The sequence below is a fragment of the Cavia porcellus genome, unplaced genomic scaffold (genome assembly GCF_034190915.1).
Source record: "Cavia porcellus strain 051 isolate PalLab524CR breed Dunkin Hartley unplaced genomic scaffold, mCavPor4.1 scaffold_11, whole genome shotgun sequence".
Taxonomy (NCBI): Eukaryota; Metazoa; Chordata; class Mammalia; order Rodentia; family Caviidae; genus Cavia; species Cavia porcellus.
Genome location: NW_026947494.1, coordinates 77,142,488 through 77,166,103, shown reverse-complemented (window position 1 = coordinate 77,166,103; position 23,616 = coordinate 77,142,488). Strand labels below are relative to the sequence as shown.

The window sequence follows — 23,616 nt, the reverse complement described above, 5'->3', positions numbered from 1 at the left end:
ATTGAGCTTTGGTAGTCGTATGTGTCTAGAAATCTGTCCATTTTCTTTGTGTTTTTCACCCTTTGTGAGTATAGATTTTCAAAGTAGGTTCATGATTTTTTGAATTTCCATGGGATCTGTAGTAATTTCCGTCTTTTCAGTCCTTATTGTGTGACTTTAAGTTTTTTTTTCTTTTTCTTTATAAGGTTGGCTAGAGGTTTGTCAGTTTGGTTTATTCTCTCAAAAAGTCAGCTTTCTGACTCATTAATTCTTTGTATTGTTTTTTAGTTTCAACTGCATTGATTTCTGCTCTAATCTTTACAGTTTCCTCTCTTCTATGAACGTCAGGTTTAACTTACTCTTCTTTTTCTAGAAACTTGTGATGAAGCTTTAGGTTGTTTATTTGTGCTCATTCTGTTTTTTTGATATGACAGTTTATTGCTATATATTTCCCTCTTAAGTCCACTTTCGTTGCATCCCACAGATTGCAGTATGTTGCTTCTGCATTTTCGTTGAATTGTAGGTATTACTTTATTTCTTCTTTAATTCATCTGTAGCTTACTGCTTGTTCAGAAAGTTATTTAATTTCCATGTATTTATGCAGGTTTTGCAGTTTCTATTGCCATTAATTTCCAATTTCAGTGTGCTATGGGGACAATATACAGTCTCTTTTGGAGAATGTCCCATGTGCAGCTGAGAAGAATGTGGAGTCTGATGTGGTTGAGTGGAACACTCTGTAAACATCTTCTAAGTCCAGTTGCTCACGGGTATGATTCAATTGTATTATTTCTATGCCGACTTTTTGTCTAATTGATTTATGTGTTTGTGACAAAGGGGTATTAAGGTCCCCTGTTATAATTGTGTTCTTTTGCATTTGGTTTTTCATGTCCATTAGTGTTTGTCTTATATAGTTGAATGCTCCTGTTGCATATATATTTATAATTGTTAGTTCTTCTTCTTGAATTTTTCCACTAAAGAGTATGTAGTAATCTTTATCTCTTTTAGTCATTTTAGGTTTGAAGTTCACATTGTCTGCAAATAACATAGTTACTCCTGCTTTTTTCTGGGTTGCTGTTGCATGAAATACTATTTTCTATCCTTTGACTTTTAATCTATGAATTTCCTTCTGGGTCAGATACATTTCTTGTATGCAGCATATTATGGGATCATGTTTCTTGATCTATTCTGTTAACCTGTTTCTTTTTATAGGTGAATTGAGGCCATTTACATTTATGAATATCATTGATATGTACTCGCTTGACTTGGCTGTATTATGTTCCAGTTGTTTGCTTTCTGCTTTTCCCCTTTGTTTAATTGCTTGTCCTACCTGGGGGTTTCTTACTGTTGTTTTCTGGGAATTGTGGTCATTTTTATCTCTATCTAGTATATCTTTCAACACTCTTTCTAGGGTTGGTTTAGTGAACATGAATTTCTTCAGTAGTTCTTTGTCATGGAGGTATCTTGTTTCTCCATTAAATTTGAAAGACAGCTTTTCTGGGTACATCTGTTTGGGATAAAAGTTGTTTTCTTTTAGGGCTTGAAATACTTCAATCCAAGTTCATCTTAACTTGAAGGTTTGCTCTTAAAAGTCTACCATGATTCTAATGGGCTTTCCTTGATAGGTAAGTTGTATCTTTTCTCTAACAGCTTTTAATATTCTGTTTTTATGCTGTATGTCTGGGATCTTAATTATTATATATCTAGGTATAGGTTTATGTTGATTTTGGCTGTTTGGCATTCACTTATCTGCATATCAGATTTCTCCCCATGTTTGGGAAGTTTTCTACTATTACTTCTCTGAATATTGTAGGTATGTCGTTTGTATTGACTCCTACATCTTCACTGATGCCTGGTAGTCTTACATTGTTTCTCTTGGCATCGTCTTGAAGCTGCTGATTGTCATTTCTTGTTGCTTTGTTGCTTTTATAAATTCTACCCTTTCATGATCCACTATCTATGATCCTGTCTTCAAGATCTGAAATTCTATCTTCAGCTTCATTTAAAAGGTTTGCCAGCTTTGAATAGAATTTTTTGTTTCTTGGATGTCTTTTTGAGTTTGTTTCATGGATTCTGCTTGTTTTCTATATTGTTCATTCAGGTTTCAATCAGTTTCCCATGGTCCTGTATTTTTTTTTTCTATTTCTTCTCTAGTTATGCTGAGCAGCTTGTTTACTAAGTTGTTATTTCTGTCTTTACATGAGAAATTATTTGTAATTTGATTTCCACCATAGCTTCAGAGATTTGTTTCTTTGTTTCATTTGCTATCTTTCCAGAGATTCCTGGTGTATGACCTTTGAAGTCCTCTATTTCACTGTCACCTGTTCTTACTCCTGATGGACTAGATGTTTGATATTGCATTTTGCTTTTTTGTTTTGTCATTTTCATCCTTTTGGCCAATACTTGGTTTTTCAGTCCTAGTAGTCACAACTGTCAGTAGTGTGTATCTTAGGGTCCTAGCATGTGGTGGATGTTTGTCTGATTATTGAGTACCGCAGTGAAGAGGAGGGCCAGTCACCTGAATTTTTCCTGTGGGTCCTGTTGGCTGAGTCCTATATTCTTCCTGCTGACTAACGTAGGAGTAGCAATGTAAGTCAACCCTTAGTTCCTCCTGTTGCTACGTCTTCAGGTTATTACAGGTCACCCACTCTCCCTGTGTATAGTGTTTGTCTCAGCTGAGACTCTACTGTGTCACTTATGTCTCATAAGCCCTTTTAATTTTCTCCAAGTTGGGGGAGCGCTTATTGGCACACTCCTCAACCTGCCTGATATTCTCTGTGTGGAGGAAGGCATTACCTACACCCTTGACAAGCTCTCCAAGGTCTTGCAGCTGGAAGGAGCCTTACTACTTCTCCTATTTACCCTCGGAAAACCTCTCTTTTAGGGACAAACTCACCACAGTGATTGGAGCCTGCTGAGGTCTTCTGTTTGGGTGAAGGGTTACTGAGTCTCCCATCAACATGGTTAATCCACTGCAGTTCAAGGTTCTGGGAGGAAGAGTGGGAGCCAAAGTTCAACAGCAGTATTTGGTCTAGGAGAGGAAGAGGGTCATTGAGGGCAGCAGGCCAGCAGCATAGCAGTCCTCCAGGCAGATGGGGCATGCTGTAGGCACTTTTAATTACACTGGAGTCTTAGTAGCTTTCATTAGGTTTTTCCTACCTGTTCTGATATTCTTATGAGGTAACAATGATTTATGGAATGATTAAATCAATTTAAATAATGTTCGGTCTTAAATATATATTAATTTTATACTTTGCATAATCTATATAGGACATCTATAAAACAAATGTTCCGTTGAGTTTTTCAATATTAGCAGTTTCATATGCAGCTCTTTTTGGTGAAGCAGAAGGAATAAACTTTGGTTTTCATGCTTTAACTTGAGGGCTCCGTGGGATGCCTCTGTCGGTCTCCACTGATGGCCAGGGCAAGCTGGCATTGGCAGTGATGGACAGCAGGCCACTTTTTTTTTCTAGATGGTTTTTCCTGAGACGTGGCAGTGAGTTAGAATGTGGATTCAGTAAGATGCACCAGAAGGAGAGATCTAGGGTGAAATTTCCAAAGATAGAAAGCACAGGAGGCAGCTGGGTGAGACTGGCTTCGGTTTCTTACTGCGCACCCTGACATAGGAATGTAAATTACTGGAGATGGACACAAGTACTGTAAGTGCAGGTACTTGTAAGCTTTGAACAGCTGGGTGCTTATTAAGAGAGAGTTCCTGAGACTTCGCAACAGTGACCTAACAGTTTGTACAGCACAGACTAAACCAAGTTTGATGAAGTGGGCAGAATAGTGTTGAATTTATCTCAGTGTTTAATATATTTTTTGCTGTCTAAATTAAAGTATGGGGTAATGAGATTTGCCACACACAAACACATGACATGACTATAGTTTTTGTTTAGCGGGCAGCTCTAAAATATGTATAAATAGAAAGCAGAGATGCATACATGAGAAGAGGAAAATAGGAGAAATAAACATGACTGGTATGTAGTAAATAATTATATCAAAGCTTTTAATATCAGAAACAAAATAAAACTAAACATAGTGTTGTAATGATTTCAGTGCTTCTTAAAAGTTTAAATTCATCCAGTAAGAGAAATGGAACCCCCCTAAAATGTAGATGAGAGGAAAAGTACTAAAGTAATCTTTGATGCACATAGTCTGAGATTTAGACCATCAAGCAATAAACTTTTTCATTTCAATTTTTGATATAGTCTCTTCTTAAAGTTTTTAAGATGAAAGAGGTTCCAATCTGTTTGAAGCATTTCTTAGCATTTTAAAAATAATTTGAGTCAACATTTTTAAAATAATTTGAGTCACTCATTGATTGGCCTTAGTGATTTTCTTAATTTCTATTTAGTTTTAATTATGTAAAGAGGTAAGCCAGTCACATTTGCAGAAGTAATATCTCTTTGTATATTTCTCTTTGTAGATTTATTTCATTTTGGTTATTACATTCACTGAAGAGTATTTTTCATTTGCATGTGGACAAACCACCTGTTTTTAACAAAGTTAAAAAGTACTTAATTCTGTAATTTGTTTTTCAGTGTTGTCTTTAGTTCCTGTTTTCAGTTCATCTGGCTGTCACTTGGGCACATGGGTTAAGCCCTGGGGCAGAGAACTGCGGGTGCCTGGATGTCAGGGGCTGGGCGGGGCGAGTGCCATAAGCAATGCCTTTGTAGGTGCCTCCAAGAAGGTGGGGCAGGCAACTGGCTTCAAAAATTAAAAACAGACCATCTTTTAGCATCTTTTCACTAGGACTCTACTCTTCTTCATGCAAATACTTCCTCAGCCATAATGTTTATCATTTAATTTGAACCTTCAAAAATAGCAGATGATTTCTTCTGAGCACTGAGCCTTTTCTAGACATACTGCTGCCTACTGTAGCCGTGCACACCTTTCAGGGGTCTCCTCTTGCAGTGTCAGATTTCCCCCAACTTTCTTTCTTTGAATTTCTGTTTCCTACCATATGTATCCTGTGAGCTGACACGGACAAAAGGTTTTGCTCTCTACAGTTGTGTCCGGGTGGATTTAGGTTAGACACCAAGTACTGTAGAGAATAAAGTAAGTTTGGTTTGTCAGCAGTCATTCTTGCCTTTCTGGAACCCTACACCTCACATGACAACCAGAAAGGCAGTATGAGAAGCTCAGGATAAAGCAGGATAAACATGCAAATGCAGACAACAAATAGAAAAACCTAAGACAGTTTCAGGATTATTGACTACCTTACAATAGCATCAAAACCAGGCCTGGTGGTGTAGTCCTGTAATTTCAGTGCTCAGGGGCTTGCGGCAGTTTGAGGCAGCCTGGGAAGTTTAGTGACTCAAAGAGATTCTGTTTTATAATAATAATAAAAAAAAACCAAGAGGGCCGGGGATGCAGCTCCGTGAAAAGGCCCTGGGCTGAGGCCCTGGTACCACACACATGCACACACACACACACACACACACACACACACACACACACATACACACACACACACACACACACGTCAGGAAACAGTGAAAAAGCTATGCCAGGCAAAACAAATTGAAAGAGACAAAGGGTAACAATTTAAATATAAAAGAAAATAATATTTTTAAAGATAAATGATCATATACGATACAGTGGAATGTTATACAAAGGTTTAAGGGCAAATATATCAAGAAGATGTAACACATAGATCTATCTAATAATGTAGTCTAGAAATATGTAAAGCAACATGTGGTAGAAATTGTGAAATCGGGTAAATCAGTCTTTTACACTGATTGACTTTATTTCCTGCTCTGAGAATTGAACATAGGGCTTTCACACTGAGCTACCTCCCCAGCCCTATTTTTCTTTTCACTGTAAGACAGGGTCTCCTTAAGTCACTGAGTTGTCCAGGCTGGGCTTAAACGTTCAATCCTCCTGCCTCAGGCTCCCAGAATTCTGGGATTAAGCAGTATACCATCGTGCCCAGAATTTAATAGTTGATTTTTTTATTGTCCTGTTTAAGAATCTATCTTCTCCACGGGAAAAGAGATACATTGTATGTTTTTGTCCAAAAGGTATGTTTCACCTTTCACTTTGAGTTCTGTGGTCCGTCCCATACACATTTTTACGTGTTTCAAATACATTTTGTGTATGATAGGAAGTCAAGGCCAAGGACTATGTTTTTTCATCCAGTACTTTGATTAAAAAGACCATTCTTTTCCTACAGAATTGCTTTGCATTTGTAGTAAATCAAGTGACCATATATATGCGGGTCTATTTCTGGACTGTTTTCCATTTTGCCTTGTGAGCTTAAACTAGAATTGGATTTGAAAGACCAGAGATGGTAATTTCCCAAGGTGCTATTTTTAGGTGCCCACATGAATTGTTCTGTCTTGACGAGTGCTTTTGATTCTTCTCCCTTACTTTCCATCCCTTTATAAGGACAGAGCCAGCCATGAGCTCAAGATGGCAGTGGCAGCGACATGGGCAGTGACTACTAATAGTTACAGGGTTTCTTTTTACGTGACAAGAAGATGCTAAAATTGACGGTGATGATGGTTGCAAAACCCTGTGAACATACAAAGAATCTTTGGATTTACACTTTAAATGGGTGGATTGTGTGATACGCAAATATCTTTATAAAGCTGTTTTTTAAAAATACATTGTTACTTAGTTGAGATAGTTCATTTTTAGCTCTTGCTTGGCACTGAAAGAAATATTTACATACACTTTGGCTGTGCTATTTTCGTGAGCTAATTCCATATATTCATCATAAACTGACAACTAAAAAAGCCCCCTTAATTATTGAATTATGGTTCCCTGATGTCCCAGTGGGATGAGTGTCTGAGTCAGTTCTCAGCAGGTGTGTAGACACTGAGCATTTAAGGACTTCTGAAAATTGCAAGTCCGTTTCAGAATGTACCAGGCTGTCAAAAACATACTAGTCTGTGTGTGCAGCTTTCATTGAGAACTTACAGTTTCTTTTGTCTTTTCCCTAGATTCACTGTTGTCTCCCCAAAATGTTAGGGAACTTCTTCTAAGGTCTTGCCTAACAAACACTGGTAAGTGACAGCTAGTGACAGCTATTTGAGCTGGATAAGGTGAAGCATGCCTGAAATTCCAGCACTCTGGGAGGCTGAGGCAGAAAGATCACAAGTTCCAGTTCTATGTGGACAACTAGTGAGATCCTATAACTTAAAAAATTTTAGGCCATGGGCTTACAATATTAAAAGAGTTTGGGGTCAGGTTGTCCCATTCCATATAGGTCATGAAAGTTCTGTTAAGAAAGTCAATTTAGGGCCAGGGGTCCTTGGGCCAGTGATGGTTGCTTAGCATTCACAAGGTCCTGGGTTCCATTCCCAGCACTGGAAAAGGAAAGGTGAGGAAAGGAGACCAGAGAGGAGAGCCTATTTGAGCTAATTATCATGGAAAATCTATGCAGCAATATCTCAGGTGTGAAATTCAGTTCATTCTAAACTCCTGTTCAAACACAGAAAAGTTTAAGAACTGAACATACTTTCCCATAAGAAATAATGGAAAACCAAATAATTGGTTCTGAGGCCTGTTTACTTTTTTTTTTTTGTCTTTTTCCTTTTTATCAGTACCAGGGATCAAACTCGCGACTGCCTGCTTGCAAGGCAGGCGCTTATGCCACTGAGTTAAATCCCCAGCCCCTGTTTACATGTAATAAGTTCATTTTTCCAAGACTTTTAACACATTGCACAATGATTTCTTTAACTCTATGGTGGTTCTCACAGTTTTCCTCTTAGTTTTACTGCTGACTTATCACTGACTTTTTTTGGAATCACGGTTACAATATTTTTATACAAATAAAGCAAAAAAATTAGAGCACAATGACAAATTATGGAGGACCACTGGATGACTCTCTTTGAAAGAAGAGAAATTATCTCCGCTTTGCTAACCTGACCCCATTGCCATGTGTTGATGTGTACAGAGGTGGCTAGGACTTTCCTTATCCTCAGGTGCTGATGCCTAGGATTTGAAGCAAGGCAACAGGGGAGTGTTGGCCCGCCCATAGCTCCCCAGAAGCCTGTGTGAGCCAGGAGGAGGGAGAGCTGCATGTTCAGAAGAGGCTGTGACTTCCCAGCACATGAAAGGTTACATGTCAGAGCTGAAGCACGGGCCCCAAAACATCATATACTACCTCAGATCGTGTTACGCAAGTCACTCTCTCTGCATGTCCTTCTCTCTGCATACTGCAAAGATGAGCTCAGGCTTCTGCCCAGCCCAGCTCACAGCACTCTCACAGTCACTCATTCTGGAGCCACTCCCCTCTTTACGAATTAATGAAACCTGGGTTTGGCCTCAGGTTCCAGCCTTTGTTCTGGTTAGCCATCATACTAGCTGGATTCCCAAAACTGCAGATGTGCTTTAGTGTCTTTATTCTCACTATGGCTGCACTGGAAGTGGTAGATTGGAATTAACTTGTTAGAATTCCAATAATTTTTCCCTGAGATTACAAATACAAACTTCCTGGATTGCAGGGAAGACCTGGAAGGGCTTTCTGTAACAAATATTTTCATTCATTAACACAAGCGCTATCTGTGGTTTGGGTGAAGGTGGTGCTTATACTGAAGTGTCACCCCTTTCTCATGACTCACGCTTGCCCCATACAGGTTTTTTTTTTTTTTTTTTTGAATTAGACTTTTCAGTTCAACTATTGAGCAAAGCTACAAACACCTAGCAGATTTTTTTTCCAAACTTTGCTTGTTCAAGTATTGGAAAGTTTGACCTTGGAGCTGTTGGAAAATTGAGATATCACAGCAGTTTATTTGCACAGTAATGCAAAGTAAAGAGTACAATACTTTGCAAAAATATGCAATGTAAACATACTTATCTGAGATCTTCTGTAAAGACCTTAGTTTGTGAAGATAAGCCAAATACAGTTAAAGGGTGCAGAAATGTGATATAACTGAACACTTTCCAAGTTCATTTGTTTTGATGCACGTTTCCAACTTAAGTATTTGGGAGGTGCCTAGCATAGTGGTGCACTCTCGTCATCCTGACACTCGAGAGGCTGAGGCAGGAGGATCACCTTGAGTTTGAGGCCAGCCTGGGCTACATAGTGAAACTCTGTTTATAAAAACCAAAGGGAAAACAAGAAGCATTTTCATAACAGTCCTGAAGGACTCAGTTAAATTTTAAAATATAGCAGACCTTGGCTTATAAACTTAATTTGTTCACGAGGGATGGTTGTAACGCAGGTTCATGTAAGTCAAGACTTTTTCCCATAAGAAATAATGGAAATATCAATAATGCATTCCAAGCCTCCCAGTGCACCCCTTAACTACCTTTTTCATAATAAAAGAGAGTTGTATAATGTGTGTAATTTAACAGAAATAGCAGTAACTTTCCTAGTGTATTCACCAAAGAGATATGAAATGGGCCTAGTTTACCAGAAACAACAATTTTATGCTGTAGTTAACACTCAAGTTGACTTGCAGGAAGGGAGGATGGCATGGAAGGTGGTTACTGTTTGGAAGGAGAGCCCCTGCCATATGAACATCAGGGATCTGGCCCTCTGGTGTGCTTGCTCTCCTAGGGAGAGTCTGTTGCCCACTAGAACCTGTTTCCGGCTTACTAGGTGTCAGTCTTTTCAGAACTAAAAACTGGTCTAAGGTTGTGGGTTCCTGTCTTTTCTTTAACACTGTTCTGTAGTGTGACACTGTCATTACACAAGGGAATGCAGTGATCGGCTTTTTCCTCTGGGTGAGTTTTCTCTACAAATGTTTGTGTCTGTCCACTTTTTCAGGATTTGCTTTATTTCAGAAGAAAGGCTTTGCTGCACTGATTGTTGATTCTCCCCATCCTCTTCAGAAAGCTCCTCAGATGCCACTCTCTTGCTCAGCCAGAAGCTGCTGGGTTCCTCCACCAGCAGTTCCTCTGAGTGCTCCTCCACCAGTTCTCAGCCTCACCACTGTCTCCCTGCAAGCCTGTGCACTGTGCTATAGTGACAGTTCACCAGCCACAGGATCAGTTGAAGGCACAAGCTCCTCTATAGCGCCTTCAAAGTCTTCTGTATAATTGTAGGCCACACTTTGTTTCAGGCAGATCTCTGTGTCCTTAGACACTGGCCTAGGATTTCTCAGCCTTACACGAGAAAGGATGTCATAGTGTTCCTTCTAGAATTATTCAAGGGTTAAATCTGAATGTGAGTTCATCTGGAAGCACTTCAGGAAGTTTCAGGGGTACAGCTTCTTAGTGAGCTATAAGCTGCTGGTCCATATGCTTCAGGAGAGGAGTTGTAGTAGGTAGGGGGCCGTGGACTGAGAGCTATGGGAATTCTTCAGCCAGTTCTTCCAAGTCTCCTGGGTGAGCAGGAGCCTTGTCCATGATGAGGAGGACCTTGGATAGTAAACCTTTGATCTCTAGATATTTCTTAACAGTAGGAAGGGCTCCCTGATCGACTCAAGATAAAGCACTCTTGTTGCCCAGGCTTTTGTGTTAGACCTCACATAACCCCCAGCCTATTCTTTGTGACTTTAGGTTTTCTGAACACTCACAGGGTCTCAGAGTGACAAACCAAGAGAAGCTGTATCTTCAGGTCACCACTTGCATTTGCAAATAGCATTGAGGTTAGCCTGGCCCTCATAGGCCTGTGGCCTTACATTTTCTTCTCTTCTGGAGTAACGTGTGTTGTCCTGGGTATTTTCTTCCAGAAGAGGCCAGTTTCATTGTAGTCGAAAATTTGATGAAAGCAAAAGCCATTTTTCTGTGTCACTGTTTCAAAGTGATGTATGTATTTTCCAGTAGCCCTTTTGCCAGTACTGGTGGCTTTGCCATGCCTAGTATGGTACCAACTTCAGGTCTTGCTGTAAAATTGTGAAACTACCCCTTACTGGCATGAAATGTTTCACTGTTATCACTCACTGATTGATCTGCATCCTTTATCCTTTATGAGATCTGTGTTTATAGCCCTAGCTGCTTCACAGACTTCAAACTCAGGCCGCAACCTGCCCTTTCTTTTATCCGTACCGATAATGGCCTTTCTGCCGCCTCTGGCACTGGTGACCGGGACTCCCTGATTTGAGTGACACCTTTAGCAACACTGGCTTCTTTATGCAAGTCTTTTCTTTGTAAGTCTGTTAAGAGTCACTTTTACCTGCTCTACGTTATCAAGATCAGTGAGAGCCACTCTCATATTTCTCCACAGTTCCCTCCTCCTTTTCAGTTGTGACTGCTTTCTTTCCCTTTCTTCCTTAGCTTTGTTTCTAGCTTTTTGGGGGCCAATTTGATAGCAGTTATTGTAGCAGTCATATAAAGCACCGACTGAAATCACATCCACAAACATGTCCATTTGGTGTCACACTGACGCTTAGATCCACTTTTCTGGCATCACAAGTCTTTATTTACAAATGCACAAGAGGCCAGCATTTGGGTCCTAACTCAAGATTTTGGTTGTGAGTTTAACCTAAAATTCTGGTTGTAACCAAGTTGTTTGTACATTAGGCTGGTCATAACTCAAGGGTCCAATGTAATTAATTTTTCTTTCTATAATTAATTTTTTCATTTGAAAAGAAATCTTATTGTGTATATCTATACTTCAATCCTTTATGTGTAATATGGTTGGTTCTCTAAAATTTTTAATTATTAGAAATCTTTCTATGCTATATTTTTACTTTGAAAATTAGATGAAAAGTTGAATTGTGAAAGTAAAAAGTTTATCTCTAATAATTTAAAGTAAAACAGACAAAGTATTTAAAATAATGTTTTTACTATAATAAGGTTAAAATATAGATACTAACTTTAAGTGCTTCAATAGCACCATTAATTTTGGAAGGGAAATTAAAATATTGTACTTGTAAGTGCTTTTTAAGGGAGCTTCCTAAGAAGTATTACTGTGTACTAGGTTCAGGTGTTCTGTGTTTTGTTTTGGTACCAGGAGTACATCTCAGGACCTTGTGCTTGCTAGGCAGGTGCTGTGCCACGGAGCTATATCCCAGGGCCCTCATGGATCAGTTTTTTTTAAATGCTATTTTTTTTCTGGCTCAGTTTTAAACAAATATCTTTTTAAGTCATTTATTCCTTACAGTTACCTTATGCTATTATAGTACTAACCCCATTTTACAGATACCTGAGGGACAGAAAGATCAAATAAATTGTGTATGGTCTTTCAGCTGATTAGTTGTGAAGCCGGGGCTGCTCAGATCAGCAGCACAGCCTGCTGCATGCACACGTGCTAAGTGCTCAGGGGGAGGAATGGCACAGTGAGTTTCTGAAGCAGTCATTTGGAGGAGCAGCACTCCTAAGATAAAAGTAATGTTTTAGATAAAATGTAATACTTCTTTTTTGAAAGACGATCAGAATCTTTATCCCAAGGAAACAGGAAAATAAGAGACTCATTTCAGTGACTCTGTGTACCCTCACCTGTACAGTGTTGTCTGTCAGCTGTATTTAAGGGTAAACTGTTCAGCTTTTGTGGAGTTGATGATGGGGTGAAGTAGAGTAGAGCGCTTATACATTTCGTGGAAAAAAATGGAGTTAACAGTATTGATGTGGAAGCCTGGGGAGACCGTCCTGCTACTTCCAGTTAATGCTTTGTAAGCCTGTTTTTGCAGTCTTTCTAGAGATGTGAAGTGTACAACACTTTTCAACATGCAAGCACTGTCACTTTCTCTCATTATGATCATTACAATAAAGTAAGATTTATTTTTTCAGAGGAAATCTAAGGCTAAAACCTAATAACTTTAACCAGTCATTTCCCTTGCAGTCTGTAGTTGAACAGTTCTATAAACCAAGTATCTGCCCTTTGTCAAAATACCACACTGCCGAGTTTCCAGGGTGTGAAGTGACCACTGTCAAAGTTTAGTGTGAGCTGTTCATTCATGAATTCTCTGATACTGCAGCGTCAGTTTGAGGAATACTAATGAAAATGTGTTTCTGTTTAGATCTAGGTGAGTGGATGATAGCGTGACAGAGGGGAAGGGATACGATGCGTTATAAAGTGGAGAGTCTGCTCTACAGGCAAGCAGCAGGACATGCCCAGAAGTTGTTGCTCAGTCTGGATTCAGAGGAAGTCTTGTATATATGATGCTAGGGATTGCTGAGAGAATGCAGGAATTGTGCTTAGGGTAGGCTTTATACTTCAGAACAGCTGAGAACTCACTTGCTGGAAAACTCAGCAAGCACTCCGACTAGAAGCCTGGTTGGTTAAGCAGAATACCCGTGGTACAACAGGAGGCAGCCACTGCTGGAATTCCAGCGAGATCACAAGTGACACCTCTCTTAAATATTCACTGAGCCATAATATTATTGTGGCTATTGGAGGAATTAATGTCATTTCTAAAGCAGTGTAAGAAAGGGGATTCATCATCGACTTGGAATTAAGACTGTCAGAAGCATCTTTGCTACTAAATTTCACAAAACTGGAGGGAGAATCCTGAAGTAAAATATAACATTCGTTAAAAACAAAACAAAACCAAAGCCAGTTGTTTAGACACTGAAAGTGGTGGAAGAATTGTCAGCATAAAACTTTAGTGGTAAGTCTAGGACTTGGGAGGGATTCCTGCCTCTAGCATGCCTAGCACCCTGCTGGGAAGGAAAATGGGGACATCCATTAAAATACTTCAGGGGTGCAGAATTTCAGTGGGGTGCGGATTCTACAGAGGCCACCCTGGGAGGTTTTCTTCAGGATACACATATTCTATTTCTGCTTTGATTACAAAAGTACATCAAGGACTAAGCTTGCATTTACCTCAAGTGCTGCTGCTTTGCCCTAATATCAGGCTTGGTGCTGCTCCCGTGCTTTATTTACTGTAAGGTGGCAGTGAAACAAACAGGTGGAGCCTACTCTGAATGGTCTCTAAGTCCGAGTCACTGGAAGAATGTAAACCGCATAGCTGGGAGCTGACTATTCAGTCTGTCTACCACTCTGTTAAGAATTGTTTGAAAGAATTTCCGTCTTACTCACAAAAGCTTGTAAGTTGTACAAAGTATTTTTAAAAATTGGCCACAGACTTAAGAGAATGACCAATTAGACATTAGTAACAGTTTTAACTGCTTGATAGTTATCACTATGATAGATAAATTTGTGGAAATCACATTTTAAGATAAATATTTCCAAGTTTAGTTGGCTCTAGGCATTATTAAACATGCTTATTTTTTTAATCCCCAAGAATATAAACCTGTATCTAAGTCATAAAAGGAAACAGCTATTTTAGATCTAACTTTAAAAAGAAATGTGGTTTCAAAAAGACTACATCTTCTTCCAGCTACAGTTACACTTTAAATCGGAGTTGTCTCTGGCCTACTTTGACCAAAGGAGTGTGGTAGAAGTGCCGTGTCTCCCAAGCCCTGACTCTGCTGTGACTTTTTGGGACTACTGGGCACTGTATAAGAATACTGCTTGCTGATAAGGGCAGGCTACACAGGGGATTGTATCCCTGACTAAGCTGAGGGCTTAGGAATTGAGTGAAGGTATTGGGACGGGCCTCCTGGCTCGAGCTGAGGTAACAGATGACTGCAGCCAGAGAAGAGTTAAAATGATCAGTTACACAACGACATACCTAATGTAAAAATTGGTAACAGTGACATTCTGCCGTAACACACATTTCACTACTTGGGAGGGTTGGAGTAGTGAACAAACTGTTACCAGAAATTAAAAGTAAAGAAAGCGCTATTCAAAGCTGGAAAGACAAAGACTAGTCTCATAGTAGTAAAAAAGTTGGCCAAATCAACAAACCTGTGTTGCTGGTTAAGTAGTTTTCCAGGAAAAATGTTCAAGGTATGTCAGCTGGCTTTGTTTAGCTGTGTATGTAGAATATGAAAAAGAGATGCTGTATAATCTTCAGGAATAATTGAGCAAACATACAGGAGGACACAGGAACTAGTGGAGATTCTCAGCTTTACAGCCAGGTATGGCGCATACCTGTAAATTCTAGCAGTATGAGAGGCTGAAACAGGAGGATCACAAATTCAAGCAGAATCTGGGCAACCTAGCAAGATGCTCTCTCAAAAAATTACAAGGGTCAGTGATGTACTGCAATGCAGAGAAGTCAGGTGCCATCCAGATGGTTAGTAACCATATAAATTTCAAGTTTATGATCAAATTGGGCTGTAACACCATTTTAAGACTTCATTGTTCACTGAATGCATAGTACATCCTTCTTAGCCAGAAGTAACTCCTTAGAGTCTGAAGAATGTTTTTGCGTAGCACTGTAGCACCCCAGAGAAGTCTGTGAGGTATGACTAATTAATACCATAATGGCGAAACTGAAAGCTTTTTTTTATGATCATAATACAGCAATGTCAAAATGGACATTGTCTGGAGTTCCAGCAAGAGTGATTAGGCAAGAAAGAAAAGGCATACAAATTGGAAAGGAAGTAGAACTGTATTTGCAGATGACTTGGGAATCTGACAGGACAGACACACAGTCATACAGCAACAGCAGAGCTATAAAGTCAGCAGTTTCAGGGTACAAAAGTGACACGCAACAGTCAGTTGTACTTCTATGTAATGGCAAAAAATAATTCATTAAGGAAATAAAGTACTCTAACAGCATCCAAAAGAACAGAGTAGCTAGAATTTCATGTAAGTGAAGATGCTGAAAACTATACAACATTCCTGAAGTTAAAACGTAAGTGGAAAATACCCTTTTATTCATGGGTTAGTAGACCACAGTTAAAATGCACATTTTGGTTTGATCCTTATCAAAATTCTAATAGCCTTTTTTCTAAAACAGAGCAGTCAGACAGCACGAAAATTCATAAGCAGTATACTGGGACTCATAATGGAAAAACAATCGAAAGAGTAACTATGGAAGATGACCTTACACTATATACAAAAATAAACTCAAGATGGGCCAACAACCTAAATATAAGATCTAACTCTGTAGAACTCCTTTTAAAAGACAACACATGGGTAAATCTTCACAGCTTTTTACTTGGCAATACATTAAGACTTGACATCAAAAATGGAAGCAAAAACAAAAAATCACTAGATAAATTGGACAAAATATAAAAATTGAATGCACTAAAGGAGATTGTCAGGACAGCAGCAAGAGAATGTGAAGAATGAAAGAAAATAAATCAGCTGAGTCTAATATTCAAAACTTACAATGCAGTGGTAAAAGCCCAACTTAAACAAAATGGTGAAGAATCTTAAATAGACATTCTCCAATAAAGACAGTGCTTACAAGTACGTAAAATACCCACTGGGAGTCAGGAGTGGTGGCACGCACTTGTAATTCCAGCTATTTGGAAAGCTGAGGCAGAAACACCACAAGCTGAGTGCCTATCTGGGCAACATAATGAGAATGTTCCCCAAACTTAAAAAAATCTGGGGACGTGGAGCAGTTGTCTAGCTTGTGCACACCTGTACTGTCAAATAACTGAGGTGTACAACCTGTGAGAGCATAAAATGGTTTAGCCACTATAGAAACCAATATGGCAGTTTCTCTGAAGGGTAAAGATACATATATACAGTTATGTTCCAGCACTTTCCCTCCCCAAACACATGTACATATTCAGCTGAAGCACTAGTAACCACAATCGAAATTTAAAAATCATCCAATGTTCAACAAATGGATGAATTTATGGCATATTTCATGTATATTATTTTACCGTAAACATGGATTCTTGAAGTGTGGACTTTACCTTAGAATCAAAAAATGAACAACCAGAAGGGACAAGGTGGGACGACTTCTAAATTGCACAAAGCTTTGAAACCATAATTCTGTAACCATTCCATCTGCACCTTCTGGGAACGCTATAAGAGGTTAAATGTACTCTTGCCCATCAGCTTTTCAATGCCCTACTCTTAAATATGAAAGAAAAAGGGATATCAGACATTAGTGGAGTAATGTAATGAAACAGAACAATAAAGAAAAAAGCCTAAGAGACATGGAGATACAAGATAACTTTAGAAGGAGAATCCTAATTTATATCTTCAAAGATTTGAAAAGTAGGTCTGTAGAATTCCTCAATAGGTGAATCAGCACTCTTGAAAAGTGGTTTAAATGGAGCACTTTGAAAACTAGAAAAAACTACAATTATCAGTTGGAGATGATAGCAAACAGACATCTGTAAGGCTTACTATCCAGTAAGTCTGAAAGAAAAATAATAAATTTTATAAAAATCTCCTTACTGTTGCTGCTGGACACAAATCTGTAGGATGAAAGGACTCATAAGCCATTTCCTTATACAAGGTTTAAAAGGAAGCTCCCCAAAATTTCTGAGGGAAGCCTAAGGGTGGGTAGAAAACACAATCTTAACAGAAGTAACTTAGATAACAGGAGACAAAGCAACAGTGTCTGCAAAAACTATTATCCATCACGAAGACTATTACATTTGCAGAGATTCAGTAAACTCCCCTCTTTGATACTTTACTGAGAAGTTAGATAGCTCCAGCAAGAGGAAGGCAAAGCCGGCACACCAGAGATGGTAGGAGCAGGAGTGCAGCAAGTTCAAGGCCAGTCTGGGCTGTGTGGCAAGTTCCAGGCTGGCCTGAATGACATGCTATGATGCTGTCTAAAAACATCAACACAAGTGGAAGTTCCAAGGAAGACTGGCTAACAGAAATACAAAGAGGGGTCCCACAATAACAGTTGAAAAGATAAAGCCACAATAATTACAAAATACCACAAGAAGGAAAAAGCAGGAAATCTTCACAAAACATTTGCAGGCTGTAGAAGGAAGGAAATATCTTAGTTCAAGACTTCGCCGAACAGAGTAAAAAGTTACATAATGTGAATCCTAATGAACAAATGAATATAACACTACATATAAAAGATGAAAGTGGGAAAGGTTATGAAAGAACTAGATCTTTGTATAATGTAAGAAAGTAAATCAACATACCAAGATACATTAGTATAGCCACGTAATATAGCATACCACATAAAAGCCATCAAAAATGTTAGGATTACGTTTAAGTGGCAAAACAAATACAAGAATCCTGTTGTGTGTGTCTGTGTGGGGGCACACATGTGTTTTAAAGAATATGTATGCTTTACAGATTGATAATTTTTTCAACTCAATAAAACGAACATTTATATTTTTGTACAGCCTTTTAGTATAACCAGTTACTTTTATCAAAATAAATACACTTAATTCATGCGTAGTTTACTTCCAATAAAGTATGACTTAAGTATCACTCATGTAATAAAAGGAAGCTGTGTGTTGAGCCTGATTAGTGTCTGAATTATATAAAGAAATTTTAATAGCAAACAGGTGTTCAGTGTTTAATATACACCTGAATTTGTTCAAAGCAGTTAACCATTTTTACATGTCGTTAAATGAGCAAAATAACTCTACAAGACAGGATTTATTACACCTCTTCTTAAACATGAGATAAATGAGTTCCAAGAATTCATACAACCCATCTGCAGTTAATCTGAAACTGGAAATCATGTATTCAGGTGCCAAGGATCATAGTGTATTGCTTTTCAATTACCTAAACCAATTGACAGCTTACATTTCCATGGTTATTCTTTTTTTTTTTTTAGAAAAGGTCTCACGATCTTCCTGCCACAACCTCTCATGTAGCTGGGATTACAGGCCTGTGCTACAACACCTGGCCTCTTGTCTGCTTTTCAGCTAATAAAATCATTTCAGGCTTCTTTTTAAAGTATATGTGAACACTGATATGGATCAATATAAAATAGGATATAACAAAAGCTATCAAGCAACAGCACTAAACAATAAAAATCAGTACTAATGAGATGGTAATTTGACACCACAAATCACAGCAATGACCACAAATTAAATTGGAAGGGTACCACTAATAGCAGATTCACTTATAAACCAACTAAGTCTGCTTAACAGAAACACTGTATATAAAGCCATTTATTGTGTTGATGTTCTTTGCACAAAGATGTCATGGAAGGACTGAGTAGAAACATATGAAATCATCATTCATTTATTCATTAATATGTTGTCAAATTCAGTTTTCTATACACTATGATGCTTATTCCATTTTGTACTATTAGATACATATTTAAAAAAATATTTAACTCATTTTTATGAGGAAATTAAATATTTTCTGAAAAAAATCAGTTACTGTTCTCTACCAACAAACTTGAAACAACTTTCATCCAAATCCACTTAAGTCATTTAAATATCTCTGCTCAATAGCAACATCTCTAAAGTCTAGTTTACACAATTCTATTCTACATAACACTGTTTTACACTGTTACATGGTATATAATTAAAGAACATTTTTGTAATAAACATTTTTTCTTTGATATAATAATAAATAACAGTTTTCTCATACTCCCCTCAATCACTCAAATATATTAAAAATGTATCCTCCTTTAAAAGGCACACACATTTACAGGTTCAAATCTTTATTGTTTTAAAATTGTACAGGTCTTTTACAATACAATATTTTGTTATTTAAATGACCTCTAAATGGTTAATATACAATGCATGTTTTTCTGAAACTCAACCATGAATTACGATCTCATCAGTATGATTATTCTAAACAGAGTCGTAAGGATGGTGGGAAGGCTTGAGTGCCGCGGTGGAAACACCACAGCAGACTCTTCCCTGTAGAACCCAGGTGACTAAGTCTGTTGAAAGTGCTTTTCACGATTGCTGTTTTCTTATGGCTGATCTTAAAGTCAGTCACTCAAATAACAGTTCCTTTTTTGAAATATCAAAGGGCATTTTTAAAAATCAAAGAATTTGCTTTAGTAATCTACTGAGGTAAACTCAAAGTTATGATTATCTGCATGCAGTAACACTCTTTAAATAGTTTTGAAGAATTTACACATTTTTATAAAGGATGTGTTAAAGAGTGCAAGTATTCTGATACTGATTTCACAAAAGGACAAATGCTGGTAATAGTAACTAACATTTAACATCAGAGTTCAGGCTAAGGTACAGTGAACAGGCAGGAGTTAATTAACACGGCTGACATAAGCCACAATGCACAGGGTGTGCCCTTTGAGAAGATGAGTTAGTTTGGTCCGCATTTCTAGAGTTATCTGGGTACAAAAGAAAGAAAACCCCAAACCATTTCAATTCAGCCGAGGGTTCTGACGAATTTATCGTTCCTAAAATGTAGCCAGTTAAAAAGGACACCTGTGAAGTCTATTGATGAGTTTTGTATAAAAAGATGCCTGCTGTTTTGGGGTGGTTAATGAGCAATGTCAAACAAGTTAGAACTGACACAGAATGCGGTCATCGCTTCCACAGCTATACTTTCTTATTCCATGACACAGCTTTGACTCTGTAGAACTTTGTCCCCAAAGGAACTTTAAATCTGTTTTGTGCCTACAGAAGAAATAAAAAAAGAATTACCTGAATGATCAAACCAAATTATACAGCTACTCTGTATTACACTACCCCTGCTGAAGTATCTGGGGGCACAGCGACAGTGTCTAACTACATATGACCCACTCTTCACCAAGTGAAATACATTGAGCTACTCACACACTGATGGAAGATAAAGCTGCTGTACCCATTGTTAGAGAATGTTACCAAGTGAGCCATGTCATTCAACTAAAAACAAAACCCTTAGTGCAGAGCTCCAGTTTACCGGCTGAGGTACAGAACACAGTGAGTCAGGAGGACGACTCCTGCAGCACTGGGAAAGCAGGTATTTCAGTCAGGTCAGTTTTTAACACCAAATATTTTACACTGTGTTTATGTTATGACAATAAGTAAACATCAACTCTAGATACAAACAGAACTCACTGTTACAACCAATTATGCAGGGGCATTATTTGCACATTAAATTACAATCAGTAATTTACTGTTATAGTAATAAAAAAGCCTTATGGTAGTTTTCCTTCATAGGCTGATGGACTGTTGGTAATCTACCTTTACTCTCCAAGGACAAATAATATAAGTTATAAAATTCTTTTAATTCAATCTAATTAAATTCAAGCTCTAACTCAGGTGACCTAATAGGCTAAAAGCATTTTCTATAAAAATACGATTTGTAGTTTATATTACAGGATGTAGTCTGTACCTTTTTAGCTTGACAATACTCCTTTTCCATTACTTTTCCAAGAACCCAGGGTCTTCTAGATGCACCTGAAGCTAACAAATCAAACTGTTAATTTCTGTTTCAAAATGTAGTTATAATTATTTATGAAAGAACTTCCAAAATCAAAACTAATGACATTCTCATGGCTGAAAAAAATGTGTAATATTCTAATTCATGAAATAGAACTGAATTGTTAACTTTAACCAGTAATATATGGTTTTAACACATTTACTATATATACATGGTACATCAAATCAGCAATAACAGTTCAGGAAATAATATGTATTAATACTATTAATATGTAATACTATCAATATGTATTAAGTACAAATCATGAACAAACAAATCTAGCCTTTCAAGGCTAACTCAACACTGCCATCTACTGAAAGAACTGACAAAGATGACCTCCTCCATATCTAAAAGCAAAAAAACCCACCACACTTTCCTAAAAGCAAAAAAGACTGCTTTCTGAAGAGCTGGGCTTTGCAATCACCCTCGTGGGAAGGGCAGGGTCTACACTGCTTCACACCTACAGCCAGATTGGGGATGGCAGTGTGGACACAGGTGGTGCTCAAGGAAGAGCTTAGTAAAGGCCACAAATCTGAATTGGCAAGGCAGTTCTTATATAGGAGACGGAGAACAAAAGAGGACGAGAAGGCTAGTCCTCAAGCAACGCTGTAGCTACTAAGAGGTAAAACACTCACTGTTCATTTCCTTTAAGAAATGTCACAATAAAGTCACTTATACACCCAGTAAATCATTCAATTTATCTAAAAGCCTTTGGGATTCTTAACAGAGGATATAACTGATTTTTGTACCATGAAAATAAACTAGAATGCACAAAAATAATACGGTTAATTCAGATTTTTTAAAAAAATGCAGAATTTGTCAGTGACTTTAGTTTTTGAGTAATTACAGCATGGGATTAAAAAAAACCTTTTAAAATATATTCCTTTCAGTCTAGGGAAGTATTTTAGTCATGGATGTGACACTTACCACCCTCACCTGGTTTGAGATCCAGGGCAGGCAGAGACTCTGAATGCAAAAAATATAAAGTAGGACTAACAGTAAATAATACATAATTGTCGTGGCGTTCATCTAAGATGATGAGTACCAGATCTCCCACCTGAAAACTAAAGAAAAGAAAGCTAAGTTTACTGTCCTACAGTTAACATCAGTCACACGGCTTTTTAACAGTGAGCCCTCTTCTGTCAGACTTATCCAGCCAAGGACCAAAATATCTAGGGCAGGTGAGCTGGGGGTGGGGGTCCTGCATCAGTACCAGACATGTATAGGCCTTTTTCTTAGCATTATTCCAAATATACTATGGTATAACACAATTTACAATGCACAAGCTTAGTTTAACCTAAAGATTTATCTAGGAACATACACACATAGGTTAGATATAAACAATTTGTATGCATCCAAGAATTCTGATGTCTTAAGGAGATACTGCAAGCAATACCGAGGCTACTGAGACACAACTGTATTCTGTGATGTTCAATACAAAAAGTGATGCAATACTGAATATGACATTTCTATATTCTTTTTGAACTCTACAGAGCTCCAAATAGTCTCTCTCCCCCCTCACTCACGAAAACACACACTCAAAAGCGTGATACTAGCAAGTGTCAAAGGCAAAACGTTTCTTTAATTAAAAAAAAAAAAAAAGGTGAAACACCAAAGAACCCCTGTTTACATGTGGGTATAAAAAGTACCCATTATAGTTGATTCAATCATAGGGAGTTTTCCTGACCTTTCATTTCATAGCTATAAGCTTATATTCAGACAGAGAGATCTAATTAACAGCTATAGTGTCAAAGAACTAGACAGTGCTGCTACAGTTTACAGGTGCAGAACTCTTCAATACGACACAAGAAGCAGCAGAGCTAGATCCGCATGCTTGATTAGGCCTGAGCAAGTCAAAAGGTTCTGCAGCTCGAGAGAGACACATATCAGCTCCAGGTACCAGCTGGAAGGGATGAACAAAAGTTTGTGTTGCATGCTCAATGGTGTGTCCCTAGAGCCTTTTTAGAACTGTTTAGGAAAGCAGATTTTGGACATTAGTCTCAGCTTTCTTAGCTGCTGCTCCAGATAATCATTAAAATTAGAGAGGCAGATTTGGAAAGTTGGCAGCTTTTTGTTCATTAACTGACTATGCCACAGACACAGCCACACCACCAAGCAAGTACTACTGCAGCTGAACACCAAAGGTTAAAGCATTAAAAGGGGCAAACCGGGGCCTGTCTGAGACAGTTAAAGTTCATCTCCATAATCTTAAAAACATCAAGGATCACTCCTTGATTTGACGGTAGAGCTGGTAAATACAACATTCTGTTCTTTCAAATCACCTAGAAGATAAAATTCTAAAGCAATGTGAAAGGTTGAAACCACAAGTATGACCAACCAGAACTTGTCAACAGGTCTACTATAAGTAAAATACTTTGTTTTACTTTTGTTTTTTGTACACGGCGCTTCACAATAGTCGATGCTGTCCTTCAACCTCAATATGCAGACCTGTCTGGTCTCAGATTCACAGTGATCTTCCAGTTTCAGCTTCCTTAGTGCTGGGATTACAAGCCTGCACCACCACACTCAGCAAAATAAAGTACCTTTAAAAATACACTAATTTTTGCGTTTGTGCTTTTAATGTTAAAATACAGTCTGTTGGCCTTCCTGTGAAGCAGGCTCTGCTAGTGCTGATCGGTAAGAGCCTCAGCTAGAAGAGAAACCACGCC

The 23,616-nt window shown here is 38.2% G+C and overlaps 1 protein-coding gene across 3 annotated transcripts in view; it reads right to left on the bottom strand.

Moving 5' to 3' along the window:
- Window positions 1–15,259: 15,259 nt before the first annotated feature.
- Window positions 15,260–23,616, bottom strand: part of Rb1cc1 (RB1 inducible coiled-coil 1) — an 81,239-nt gene continuing 72,882 nt past the window's right edge. Inside the window, exons 22-24 of one of the 3 annotated variants that reach the window (XM_063258507.1) lie at window positions 21,884–22,011; window positions 20,861–20,931; window positions 15,260–20,160 (exon numbers count right to left, since the gene is read on the bottom strand). In XM_063258507.1, coding sequence (XP_063114577.1) covers window positions 20,083–20,160; window positions 20,861–20,931; window positions 21,884–22,011 — 277 coding nt within the window. In that variant the 3' untranslated portion in view covers window positions 15,260–20,082. Of the gene's footprint in view, window positions 20,161–20,860; window positions 20,932–21,874; window positions 22,012–23,616 lie in introns of all 3 variants that reach the window. The other 2 variants (XM_063258508.1, XM_063258506.1) reach the window with 2 other exon arrangements.